The sequence below is a fragment of the Phyllobates terribilis genome, unplaced genomic scaffold (genome assembly GCF_046119375.1).
Source record: "Phyllobates terribilis strain yellow unplaced genomic scaffold, ASM4611937v1 Scaffold_3__8_contigs__length_932513732, whole genome shotgun sequence".
Taxonomy (NCBI): domain Eukaryota; kingdom Metazoa; phylum Chordata; class Amphibia; order Anura; family Dendrobatidae; genus Phyllobates; species Phyllobates terribilis.
The window spans coordinates 556,457,379-556,471,114 of NW_027362763.1; the positions used below are offsets into that span (position 1 = coordinate 556,457,379).

General features: G+C 42.7%; 1 protein-coding gene across 2 annotated transcripts in view; it reads left to right on the forward strand.

Moving 5' to 3' along the window:
* Window positions 1-13,040, forward strand: part of SLC22A3 (solute carrier family 22 member 3) — a 427,361-nt gene extending 414,321 nt beyond the window's left edge. The window contains exons 7-9 of one of the 2 annotated variants that reach the window (XM_073671408.1): window positions 2,084-2,196; window positions 9,032-9,131; window positions 12,813-13,040. In XM_073671408.1, coding sequence (XP_073527509.1) covers window positions 2,084-2,196; window positions 9,032-9,131; window positions 12,813-12,891 — 292 coding nt within the window. In that variant the 3' untranslated portion in view covers window positions 12,892-13,040. The remainder of the gene's footprint in view (window positions 1-2,083; window positions 2,197-9,031; window positions 9,132-12,812) is intronic. The other variant, XM_073671407.1, reaches the window with a different exon arrangement.
* The last annotated feature ends 696 nt before the right edge of the window (window positions 13,041-13,736 follow it).

Genomic DNA, 13,736 nt, shown 5'->3' on the forward strand with positions numbered 1-13,736 from the left:
TCTGACTTTCCCTTCCTCTGGCCGTTCCCACCAGGGATCCACTTATGTCCAGCTCCCTCGGGTCTCTTGTTGGTTGCACCTTTTCTGGGTTCCCTGACCCTATGCTTGGTGTGCCTTTCTAGTGGATTTGGTGAGGGTCGTGGCAGATCCTGACCACGACCTCCGGTTCCTGGCTAAGGTGTGCTTTGGCCCCCGCCAGCTTGGGTTCCGGCACCCTGGTCCGCCAACCCCTCACCCTTCTGTCTGTATTCTGGGGTCTTGGGGTTCCTTCTTCTTTCCTCTCTGGGTCCTTCTGACTCCTCTCTCTCTCTCTCTCTCAGCAGGCCTTGCTCTGGAGCTGGGCCCAGCCGGAGCCACAGCTCCCTGTCAGCCCTTCTGGCTGAGCTCCTCTGCTCTTCTCCTCTGCCTGAACTGAACCCTGTTCTAAGATGGTGCCCACCTTATATACTCCCTCTATGTGTGAGCTCAGGTGACCAGCACCCAATGAGCTCCTATCTTTACCCAGACTACTCCCCCTATCTGCCCCTACACTACTGGGATGTTCCACCCCCCTCCCACTCCAGCCAGGGACAGACGCTGTCGTACCTGCACATAAACTGGTGGGAGTACCGTCGTTCTGTCCCCCGGAAATGGGATGTATGTAGTGCATGCAGCTAACTGAGCTCAGTACCACACTCCATCCTTACCCGGGAGTGGAAAACCACACCTCTGGCTTGAGGTGTAATACCCCTGTAGCAGCCGAGTCCTCAGGGTGCTACATATATATAACAGAATAATACAGATACTGAGGATTACACCCAGTATACTAGGCAGGAGAATCGGTACTGTGCAGTGTATATTCAGAATAAGGGTGCGATAACATATAGCGTATAAAAAGTAGCTGAGATTTTCAGCCAGAAAAGTTGGAGATAGACATGTGAGTGTCATGCGTTTTTTTTTGTCACCTAGTCTCACCTAGCATCTGTGTGCTATGGGAGTCTGCGTTCTTTCCCTTTCCTAGCAACCGTATGACATACGTATGCAATGCGTTTTTAACATCAGCTTTTACATACAGTAATTTTCTGTATCATTACAAGCTAGTTTTCGAACTAATAAAACAATGTTATATACAGATATAGATAGATAGAAATATGTCAGTGAAATATATAATTAGTCCAGTCTGTGTGTAATTTACTGCACATGTATTTAGGTAATAATTAAAGGATTAAAAGAAAAAAATGGCTTGGGGTCCTCCTATTTTTAATAACCAGCAAATGCTAGGCAGACAGCTTCAGGCTGATATTAATAGCCTAGGAAGGGGCCTTGGATATTGGCCCCCTCCCAGGCTTAGAACATCAGTCCTCAGCCGCCCCAGAAATGGAGCATCCATTAAATGCGCCAATTTTCATTGTTTGAAAATCAATTAAAATATTTTCAAAAGATAAAATAATAGATATATCTGTTTAAAGCTAAAGTTTTTCATAAATACCACAGAATGTGAAAAGTATTTTAAATATGCTTGGTAAAAGGAGATTATTACTCAACCAGATCTTATCATGATACTTGGAGGCAGGCAGTGATGTCACTGATTCATTCCAGCTACAAGCTCTTTTATTGCTGCTAAGCAAACACGGTCTATCAGATATAAATTAATGTACTGCCGGCCCAGTTGTCATTATGGAGTATGAGGATGGTCAGTTTTGCCCAAATTTGAACTGATCTGTGAAGATCTGTTTTTGCTAAGCACAATAAATCACCCTGAACTTATCTCTACCAAATACCTGATGAGAAGGTGACTTATAAATAATTCAGTATAAGGGCCCATCTATCCATTTTATAAAGTAAATACAAGTCAAGTTATGATATGTTTGTGCTATTACTTATTGTCAATGATGAAAGCAAGGAACATAGTAAAAACTAAACATGAAATCATGTTCCTATTGTAGATATTTTAGAGGTCTAAAAAGTTTCACATGATATATTTTATACATATTTAATAGCATCTGAATGGTTTTTAACTATGTTTTTATAATTATAGAGAAAAGTTGTGCTATTTTACTCAAAGCTATACATTAACTAATTTAGTCCCTTTTAAATGTTACAGAAACTTTGGTGTATCCTTGTGTTCTGGCTTGTGTGACCTGGGAGGGATTATTGCACCGTTTTTACTTTTCCGATTAGCAGAACTATGGGTGGAACTTCCCCTCATCATATTTGGTAAGATATGAGCAAGCAAATAATAGTGGCAAAATAATGTCACTACATTAACGCATCATTTATTCCATTTTAAACTCCCTGGGGCAGATGTTTTTTTTTTAATTGGATTGAGTTCTTTTCACATTGAGAAGATCCAGCACATGTACAGAACAATTCCGCAAGCCCCTTTCACCAGATATTCTTCTGGCCACAGTTTGGCCGTTATATATGACAATACTGCTGTTTTGTTTTGCTTTTTTAGATAGAAAGAGTAGAGATGAGCGAACCTTTCAAGGTTCAGTTCAGTTTGGATCGTCGAACCCCAATGAATATCCGAACCCCAATGAATTCAATGGGAGGGAAAACCAAGGAGGCAAAACCAAATGCATAGACATCACCTTCAGGGGGAGCCAAAAGCTGGCAAAACAGTTCAAATTAGGGGCATACACCAGGAAAAGTATCATAAATTAACCCAGAGTACAAATAGTATAATTGCGCTGCATGGATGTATGGAAGAGGGCCTGGGACAGGGCTTGGACCAGCATTTCTAGCTTAAACATTGATCAGTAACAGGTGGATGAGTGACAGGTATAGGCATGGTGCTATGAGTGCCCTGCCAAATTCAGGCAAGACACATGAAGGAGACCCAACTTGGAGTCCAAACATTTACAAAAATTAGGTGCAGATAACAGGAAAAGTGGCATCAATTGACCCACAGTAGAAATTTTATAATGGCATAGCAGCAGTCAGGCATGGGCCATGCATGAGGTATCATTTATACCTTTGAATTTAAGTTCAAATTAAGAGGTGGGTGAGGGACTGGGGTAGGTCTGCTGTGCAGGGAGCCCTGATACCTCATTCAACAGCTCAAACTGCTTTTCTGCTCAGCCACACTCAAGTGGCACAAATATCAGTTTCGTAGACTACTATTGTTCGAAAAATGTAAGGATAATAACACAGGTAGTTGATTGAAAGTAAGTGCAGGCCTGCCTGTCTGGGTCCCTACTGCTACATGCAACACACATGATGGAGAGCCAATCAGGAGTCTCCACGTTTCCAAAAATTAGAGGCAGACACCACTAAAGTGGCATCAATTTCCCCAGAGTAGAAATAGTGTAATGGGGCTCTGACACCCCTTCCACTACAGACAACCCACCAGATGGAGACCCAACTTGGAGTCTCCACATTTCAAAAAATTGTTAGTAACATGAGCAGCAGTAGCAAGAACAGGCACAAAAAAGTCACGAGAAAGGTGTCACAGACTGCACTAACACGAGATCAATGCAGCACACTAAAAACTACACCATTGCCTAGTCTGCCCAGTCTGTGACTGCAGTGCATAATCATTGGAGATCCATGACTTGTTAATCTTGATAAAAGTTAGGCAGTCTACACTCAGGGAGCAGCCGGATGTGCTTATTTGTCAGGACACCACCAGCAGCGCTGAAGACATGTTCTGAGAGAACGCTGTCTGACAGTCATGACAAAATCTCCAAGGCGTGACAGGCGAGCTCAGGCCACACTTACATTTTTGAAGACCAAAATGCAAAAGGGTCCAAATGCCCCCTGATGGCATTGATATTGAGCTTGAGATACTCTTGCACCATCCTCTCCAGTCATTCACTATGTGTCAGACTTGTACTCTGTTCTGCTGGTGCACTGGCTGGTCTAAAAAATGTGTGAAACAACTCACAGAACTTGCTTCTGCCACTTACACTGCTGCTGCTGCTAATGTTTTTGCTTTGAGGACTCGACGTTCCCGGAGTTGGAAGTCTAGAACTGCGATGCACACTGTGGGACTAACTGCTGTCTTAAGGAAAACTGCTCTTAAAGAAGTTGTCCACTACTGTTTCATTGATGCCCTATTCATAGGATAGGGCATCAATGTCTGATCGACTGGGGTCCCGCACCCGGCAACCCTACAGATCAGCTGTTCAGCGGCCACCGGAAGTACTTGCGTGCGGTGCTTGGCAGTCTAGCTAAAGTGGCTGCAGCGGGGTACTGCACATCCGCCTCCCATTGAATTGAATAGGAGGTGGATGTGCAGTACCCCGCTGCGGCCACTACAGCTAGACAGCCAAGCACCGCACGTAAGTACTTCCGGCCGCCGCCGCCACTGGCACCGATAACAACTGATTGCCGGGGGTATGGATAGGGCATCAGTGAAAAAGTAGTGGACAGCTTCTTTAAGATTGTCTACAAGGGTGTTTCGATACTCCAGCATGTGCACATCCCTTTCCAGGGGGAAAAGCATCTGGCAAGATTTACACTTGTACCGTGGATCTAACAGAGACGCAACCCAGTAGTCAGCACTATTTCTAATCCTAACAATACGGGCATCATGTTGCAAGATGGTCATGTGTTGGGCACTTCCATGAAGTCCAAGTTCATGATGTGATGGTAGTGGGGTAACACTCAAGCTTGCTTCCTCCGTCCTCTCCCACCAACCACGGACAACAGAGAGGGGATCATTATCATCTTCATCTCCTGACTGTTGTGCGTCCATCCTCCTCTTCCTCCTCCATTTGTTCCTCGGATCCTGCACTTTCACTAACAGTTTGTTTGGTACCATGAGCCCCCCTCGATCGCTGTAATCCACCTTCCAATGGCACCCGCCTGTGCGACGGCAGTCCGTAACTTAGAGATATTGTTATCACTTCCACATCCTCCTTTGCTTCCTCCTCCTACTCTGAGACCACCACCTCCTCTCACAGACTATTCAAAGTGTGCTCCAGAATGTAGATAACTGGAATAGTGATGCTGATGACTGCATCGTCAGCACTAACCATCTTAGTAGCCATTTCAAAACTGTGCAAAAGGGTGCATGCAGAGGTCCTTCATCTGTGCCCACTCTGCAAGCTTGATTTGCACCATGTCTGTAGTTTGTTGGCCCAGGCTATGCAAAATGACATATTGTACCAGGGCTCGTCGCTGCTGCCACAGTCGCTGCAACATGCTCAGAGTGGAATTCCACCATGTCGGCACATCGCATATCAATCAGTTAACTGGTAGGCTGAAAGACCTCTGTAGCGATGCAAGTCGATGACCCGCAGGGTGTGAACGGCGGAAGGGAGAACACAGCAACTGTGCTATCTGCAGCAGCGCATCAAGGCTGGGATAGTGGTGGAAAAATTGCTGTACCACAAAGTTGAGGACTTGAGCCATGCAAGGCACGTGTGTGAAGTTGACCCAGCGTAGGGCCGTCAACAGGTTTGCACCATTATCACACACTGCCTTGCCTGGCTCCAGGTTCAGTGGAGACAGCTATTACTCAAACTCAGCCTGGATAACTGTCCACAACTCTTGAGCTGTGTGACTGCGATCATCAAGGCATATTAATTTAAACACTGCCTGATTGCGGTAAGCCCTGGCTGCGCAGTACGGAGGTGGAGGGGGAGATTCTATATGCACTGTTGGAATGTGTGTCTCATTAAGAGAGGGATTGAGGGTGCAGGTAGTGGCCTTAGAGGAGCTGGAGGAGGCAGAAGCAGTGGAGGAAGTGTTAGATACAGAGGTTTGTCCGCAAGCCTTGAGGTGCCATCTCTGAGAACTATACTGTGTGTGATGTTAAGGTAGAAGAAGAGGAGGAGAGGCCACTTGATGAAGCGCTTGCCATCCACTGGAGCACATACTCTTTCTGGCCCTCATCTACAAGGAATACCGGCTGCCAAAGAAAGGGAGTAGAATAGCCTGTTCAGTAACAGAAGTTGTCAGTTGTCTTTGAATAGGATGAGCCGGTGTTTGTTCAGTAGAGCTTTCAGTAACATTACCACCTACCACACGTACACTTCAAACACCAATCCTATTCCCTCTTCCACCACAACTTCACTTTTTCCCACTCATGTTGGATGTACCCCTCCTCTCTTTTTAGGCTTTCACAACCCTAGGCTCAGACCTATCAGTCATCTGTCACTAAATTAACTATCAGTATTTATTTGCTGAGATAGGGTGGCTGGTCCTCACAATTAGCACAAAGGATTTAGATACTGAAATGTGGACTGTGTCTGGACCACACAATTAGCAAAAAAAATTTACATGCTAAAATGTGGACTGGTGTCTGGACCACACAATTAGCACAAAGGATTTAGATGCTGAAATGTGGACTGGTGTCTGGACCACACAATTAGCACAACGGATTTAGATGCTGAAATGTGGACTGGTGTCTGGACCTCACAATTAGCCCAAAGGATTTAGATCCTGAAATGTGGACTAGTGTCTGGACCACATAATTAGCACAAAGGATTTCGATGCTGAAATGTGGACTGGTGTCTGGACCACATAATTAGCACAACGGATTTCGATGCTGAAATGTGGACTGGTGTCTGGACCACACAATTAGCACAAAGGATTTAGATGCTGAAATGTGGACTAGTGTCTGGACCACACAATTAGCACAAAGGATTTAGATGCTGAAATGTGGACTGGTGTCTGGACCACACAATTAGCAAAAAACATTTAGATGTTGAAATGTGGACTGCTGGCTGGACCACACAATTAGCACAAAGGATTTAGATGCTGAAATGTGGACTGGTGTGTGGACCATACAATTAGCACAAAGGATTTAGATGCTGAAATGTGGACTAGTGTCTGGACCACACAATTAGCACAAAGAATTTAGATGCTAAAATGTGGACTGGTGGCAGGACCACACAATTAGCAAAAAGGATTTAGATGCTGGCAGGTTGACAATGGATCCTATCTATCTGAACTAGCTGACAATAAACTGCCTACTAACTATCTGATTACTTGCAACAGCAGCCTCACTACATTTACAAAATGGTGCTGAAGCCACATGTCCGCTTTTTATATGGAAAGGGACATGTAACTTCAGCAGCCAATGAAACAAGCCCTTGTGTCTGGACATTGAGGATGGTTTCTGCTCCCTGATTGCCGGAATCTCGACACATTAAGTTAATGGAAAAAAAAGAATAACAGTCCGCCGCTCCTCTGACCTCTCCCCGCCCCCTCCCCTTATGAAACACCCCCCCCCCCCATCATACAGCATCACTATCCTAGCCAAAGTTCTAACCAAAGCATTAGTGGAAGCTCGATCATTTACCAAACTTTGGCCGAATTTTGAGGAAAATGCTCAATGAATCCAAACAAGAATCCAAATGTGCAATGTTCATGCCAACTTTGAGAGTGGCGAACGTTTCCCGAACAAGTTCACTTATCTCTAAGGAAGAGGATTAGAACTCTAAAGCAAACTGGAAGAAAAATATGACAATTATATTTATTAATTAAAATGTTGCTTTAGCCTCAAATTTTCACAAGGGTAGCAGGAGAAAATGGGCCAGAAAATTTGTTGTGTGATGTTGAACCGGAGTGGGAAATTCTTTTGGTTGAGTTGATTTTTATTAACATTTGGCACATAACATTTTGGATCACTTTTAAGGCCCGATTCACAAAACACATGATTCAGATGGAACTCTGGAACTCTCACTGAAACTATTCGCTATAAGGAGGCCGGCAGAGTTACTTCGGATTCCTCCTGGTCTCTGTTCCAGTGGTGACTGTATTTTTAGAGTTGCACAAATGCGCAGTCAACTACAGTTTTGTTTATGCCTAAATAGATGGGACACTGCCGGATCAAACACCCGATAGAGGCCAAATAACTCCATCTGCCTCACTATACTGATTGGTTCCATCAGGGGTTTTGTCTGAATCCTGTTTTTTTGAGATTTAAATGGAAACCCTGAGGTAATTGCTCAGCGTACGGCACTGGATAATTTTGAATCTTGCAAGTTTTATTGCAAATTTTAGAGGAAAAATGAATAGATCTACATTAGTTTTTGAATTGCTTTTTATTTATGCCATTCGCCATGCGATATATAGTGCCTTGAAAAAGTATTCATACCCCATGAACTGTTCCACATTTTTTTCATGTTATACCCACAAACTTAAATGTTTTTTGGGGATTTTATGTCATATACCAACACGAAGTAGCAATAGTGTTGAGTGAACGTGCTCAGATAACGTGTTATCCGAGCATGGCTCGGTCTTATCCAAGTACTGTATCTTCAGTGTGCTCTGCTAATATTTTTGACTCCCTGTGGCTGCATGTTTTGCAGCGGTAGACAGATGCAACACATGCAGGGATTGCCTGTTTGTTAGATGGTTTTCTAAGTGTTTAAAAAATATAAATCTGAAAATTGTGACATACATTTGTATTGAGTCCCCCTGAGTCAATACTTTGTAGGACGACCTTTCGCTGTAATTACTGATGCAAGTCTTTTGGTGCATGTCTCTACAAGCTTTTCACATCTGGAGGTTGAAATTTTTCATCATTGTAAACTAGCTGTAGCTCAGTGAGATTGGATGGAGCTGCAATTTTCAAGTCTTGCCACAGATTCTCAATGGGATTTAGGTCTGGACTGTGACTGGGCCATTCACACGCATAAATATTTGATCTAAACCATTCCATTATAGCTCTGGCAGTATGTTTTGGATCATTATCCTGCTAATAGGTGAACCTACACCCCAGTCTCAAGTCTTTTGCAGGTTTTCTTCCAGGATTGCCCTGTATTTAGCTCCATCCATCTTCCCATCAACTCAGACCAACTTCCCTGTCCCTGTTGGAGAATAGTATTCCCACAGCATAATGTTGCCACCACTATGTTTAACGATAGGGATGGTGTTTACGGGGTGATGTGCCGTGTTAATTATTTTTCCGCCACACATTATGTTTTCCATTTAGCTCAAAAAAGTTCTACTTTGGTCTCATATAACCTAAGCACCTTCTTATACATGCCATGTACGTATGTGACCCGGCTAGCATGTGAAAAAGCTGACATTGTAAAATCAACTACATAATGGTTATTTGATATAATGCAAAGCATATTTTTGTTGCCTCTAGGTATACTTGGCCTTATTTGTGGTGGACTAGTATTGTTATTGCCTGAGACAATGGGTATTTCTTTACCGGAAACAGTTGAAGATGTTGAGAATCTTGGAAGGTAAAGACTATTTCTATTTTTTTCCATACTAAACATAGTATTAACATAGCTCCTTAAAAAGAAGCTATCATCAGAAAATTTTCTATTTTTTAGATCAGGTTTTTGTGTCACATGTACAATACTGTGCAAAAGTTTTTGGTAGGTGTAAAAAAAATGCTGCAACGTAACAATGCTTTCAATAATAGAAGTGTTAATATTTTTTATCAGTTAGCAAGATGGAAAGAGAATGAACAAAAGAGACATCTAAATCAAATCAATATTTGATGTCACCACCTTTTGTCTTCAAAACAGCATCATGTCATCGATTCTCCTAGATACACTTACACACAGTTTTTGAAGGAAATTGGCAGGGCAGTTGTTCCAAAAAATCTTGGAGTTCTAACCACAGATCTTCTGTGATTGTTGCCTTTTCATATAATCCAAGACAGACTCGATGATAAAATCATGGCACTGTGTTGGCCATATCATCACTTGCAGGACTCCTTATTCCTCTTTATGCTAGTAATAATTCTTAATGACATTGGCTGTATGTTTGGGGGTGTTGTCCTGCTGCAGAATAAATTTGAAGCCAAACAGACGCCTCCCTCATGGTATTGCATAATGGTTAAGTTAGGTTATCTGCCTGTGTTTCTCAGCATCGAGGACACCATTAATTTTAATCAAATTCACAACTTCATTTGCTAAAATGCAGCCCCAAGCTTGTAAGGAATCTGCAGAATACTTCAATGTTTACAGGCAGCCCTTTGGCAAGCAAACTACGTTTTTGTTGCAGCTATATCATTCAAATATTGATTCATCAATCCTGAGCATCTGCTGCCATTTTCCTGCACCGCAGTTGCTATATTTTTTTGTATTGTTGTGTCGCTTGGCTTGGTTCCATGGCAAAAGGTACGGGCTTTAGCTGTAGCTCTTCCAGAAGTACCACTTCTATCCAGATTTTTTCAAACAGTAGATAGGTGTAGCAGGGTCGTTGCTGCCAGTTCTGAGCTTATGCACTAATGGACATCTTGAAAAACTGAAAATTGTAATTTTAGCGAATAATGAATGTAAGGCTATGTGCACATGAAGCGATTTTAATGCATTTTTGCGGCGTATTTTCCCAGCGAAAATGCCGCGAAAACTCATTAAAATCGCTTGCAATAAGTCTGCCATTTACTGCAATGCAAATCCGCATGTGCTGTGCACATCATGCGGAAATTTCCGCTGCGAATTCACATTGTGGTAAAACCCGCAGCAAGACCAATTCTAGTGCGATTTCGCTGCGAAATCGCCACCTTTGACTTGCATTGGATCGCATAAGATCCGCATGACTACATGTAGTCAAGCGTACCTTATGCGATTAATGAGCGGATGGTACCCGGGTCTGAAGAAGAGGAGACTCTCCTCCAGACCCGGGTACCATAGGACCTGTAAGTAAAAAAAGAATTAAAATAAAAAATATCTTATACTCACCTTCTGATGGGCCCCGCTCTGCTCCCGGCATCTCTGCTGGCTCCTTGGGTACCGGTAATGTAAAAGGACCTTCCATGATGTCAGCGGTCATTTGACAGGTCACCCGACTAGTGACGTTGTCGGTCGCGTGACCTGTCACATGACCGCTGACGTCATGGAAGGTCCTTTTACATTACTGGTACCCGCCACGGAGCCAGCAGCGACGCCGGGAGCAGAGCAGGGGCCATCAGAAGGTGAGTATAAGGTTATTTTTTATTTTTTACGTTCTAATTCTTTTTTTTAACATTATTTTGGTCACACAATATAAATCCATGCCTGTTGCATGGATTTATATTGTGTGACCAACTTTCAAGCACTTTTCCAAGTGATGCTAAAATCGCTTGGAAAGCGCTTGTCAAAAGCATGCGAAATCACATGCTAAAAACGCTTGACAAATGCTTGTCCCTGGCAGAAAAAACACATGTAAAATGCGCATTCTTTTTTTCTGCCAGGGAGATGCAGAAACGCTCCGGATAAATCCAGAGCATTTCTGCATCATGGGCACATAGGAAAACTAAGGCTATCGGGCACAAATGCAGCAATTATTAATCATAAAAAGTATGCCAGGACAAAGAATAAAGATTCAGATTAGCAATAAGAATTTTTGCAAACTTTATTAGAATATAAATACTAAAAACAGTGAAATGTCAATAATTCCAGTTATACAATTGGTCGGTGAGCTACAATTTGTGATTAGAAGAGATGAGTGGATCAATCCACCAAGAATCGAGTTTAAGTAGAATTTCCTAAAATTCACAGTTTCACGCGAATTCAAACAATTTGAGATTCAATTCACGTCTCAGAAAAAAACTTTGCCCCGTACTATTTCCTACACTGCTGCTGAAGCAATAGAGAAGGGATTAATGTAATGTATTTAAAGAGGATATTTGCATATTTAAAAATACATTAAAGTAAAAATTTAAATATTAGGTAATTTTCTAATGATAACTTCCCTTTTGGACTCATTTTCCTAAGTAGCTGAGTCAATCTGGACAATGAGTGGCTGTGCCTGGTACCTTGGCTTATGATGCAGTACCATGCACACCTATTTATACAAAGGAGATGCCTTAAGAGAGGCTGTTGGCAAACCGATCTCAAAGAGGGTTATCTCCTGTAAGAACAAAATATTATTTAAGTTAAAATCCAACATGACCATTCTGCCCTTTTCCCACATCTCCAGCCAAGGGAGAGTCAGGAACCCCATTCCCATCCTGGTATTCATGGCATCCCCCATCACTATCCTGGTATTTATGGCACAATCCCATCACCATGCTGGTATTTATGGCACCGCCCATCCCCATCTTGGTATTCATGGCACCCCCCCATCCCCATCCTGGTATTCATGGCAACCCCCCATCTCCAACCTGGTATTCATGGCACCACCCCATCCCCATCCTGGTATTCATGGCAACCCCCCATCTCCAACCTGGTATTCATGGCACCACCCCATCACCATCCTGGTATACATGGCACCCCCCCATCCCCATCCAGGTATTAATGGCAACCCCCCATCTCCAACCTGGTATTCATGGCACCACCCCATCCCCATCCTGGTATACATGGCACCCCCCCATCACCATCCTGGTATACATGGCACCCCCCCATCCCCATCCTGGTATTAGTGGCAATACACAATCACCATCCTAGTATTCATGGCACCCCCCTATCCCCATCTTGGTATTCATGGCCCCCTCACACAGCATGCAAAAAATTAATAAAGGATTCTACTCGCCTTCCCTCTGCTCCAGCGCTGCATCTTGTTCTGAGGCCAGCAGCTGACATCCTGGTGTGAGCAGCGCATGACGTCGCCACCATGCGCTCTCACATGCTCAGGTCAGCTGCCGGAAGGTTCACTCCTCTAGTAGAAATATTTATGTTTTTCATTTAGTTGCATAATAATTCTGCATTATAATAGTTGTCCTATAAATCTTCACACATACATATTATCCGAAGAAAGACAAAACTTCACTTTTACCATAAATATTCCGGTTTCGGGTTTATTAATCTTTTGGACTGACCAAAAGTGCTGTAGTTGTTTAATAATAAAAGTAATCATCAAAAATACAAATTACCTGTGTGCACATAGTGTACAATATAGCCTGTAGTTTATTTATTATATTTTCTCGTTTGCATGAGTCATAGAAAGATTGCTATTCTGTAGAACTAATTAATTAAAACTTTTCATTTTAGGTCAATAAGAGAAAAGAAAGAGAAGTTGGAGACGCCTATTCTTGACAGTCATCTAAAAATTGATGGTGTGAGATTATGACCTTTCAAGCACTTCTTAAAATGTTACAAAGTCCGTGGAAATAAATATGCTTATTAGTGATGAGCGAGCATGCTCATAACTCGAGACTTACGAGCAAGCTCGGGTGTTTTCCGAGTATCTTCAGTGTGCTCGGGCATTATGTTTTAGTCACTCCGTGCGCATGATTTGTGACTGTTTGACAGCTTTAATACATGTGAGGAATGCCTGTTTCTTAGGCATTCCTCACATGTATTAAAGCTGTCAAACAGTCTCACATCATGCGCACGGAGTGACTAAAACCTAACGCCCAAGCACGCTGAAGATACTCGGCGAGCACCCGAGCATGCTCGACGAAAGGGTTAACAGAACATACTCGCTCATCACTAATGCTTATAAATTTGTAAATGTATCCGCAAATATGTATAGCTTACTAGATCTAGAATGGAACGCATAAAAACATTGTGTTGCAGTACCAACTAGTGTGAACAATTGTAATCAGTTATTTTATACATTGAAATATATATGAACTTTTTTTTAAATAAAATTTGTATTTTTCACATACTGCACTGTTATTTTAAGTTTTAAAAACAATTTGTTAGGCGCTGAAATATATCTGCTGATATGTTAATGGAAACTGCACACGTTGGGCCTGATTCATGAAGATTGGTGTGCTGACGTCAGAGGCTCTCCGTGTACCTCACCACAAATCATACTGCAGTCAGAGGAACTGGAGTAAGATTCCTGGAGTAAGGTATGCCACAACTCATCATAAATTAGACGAGCAGGCATCGCTATATCCCATTCCACTCCAGCTCCGTCCATTGTGACGGATCTGTCTGAAACTGGCATAAAAACAACAAAAGTCT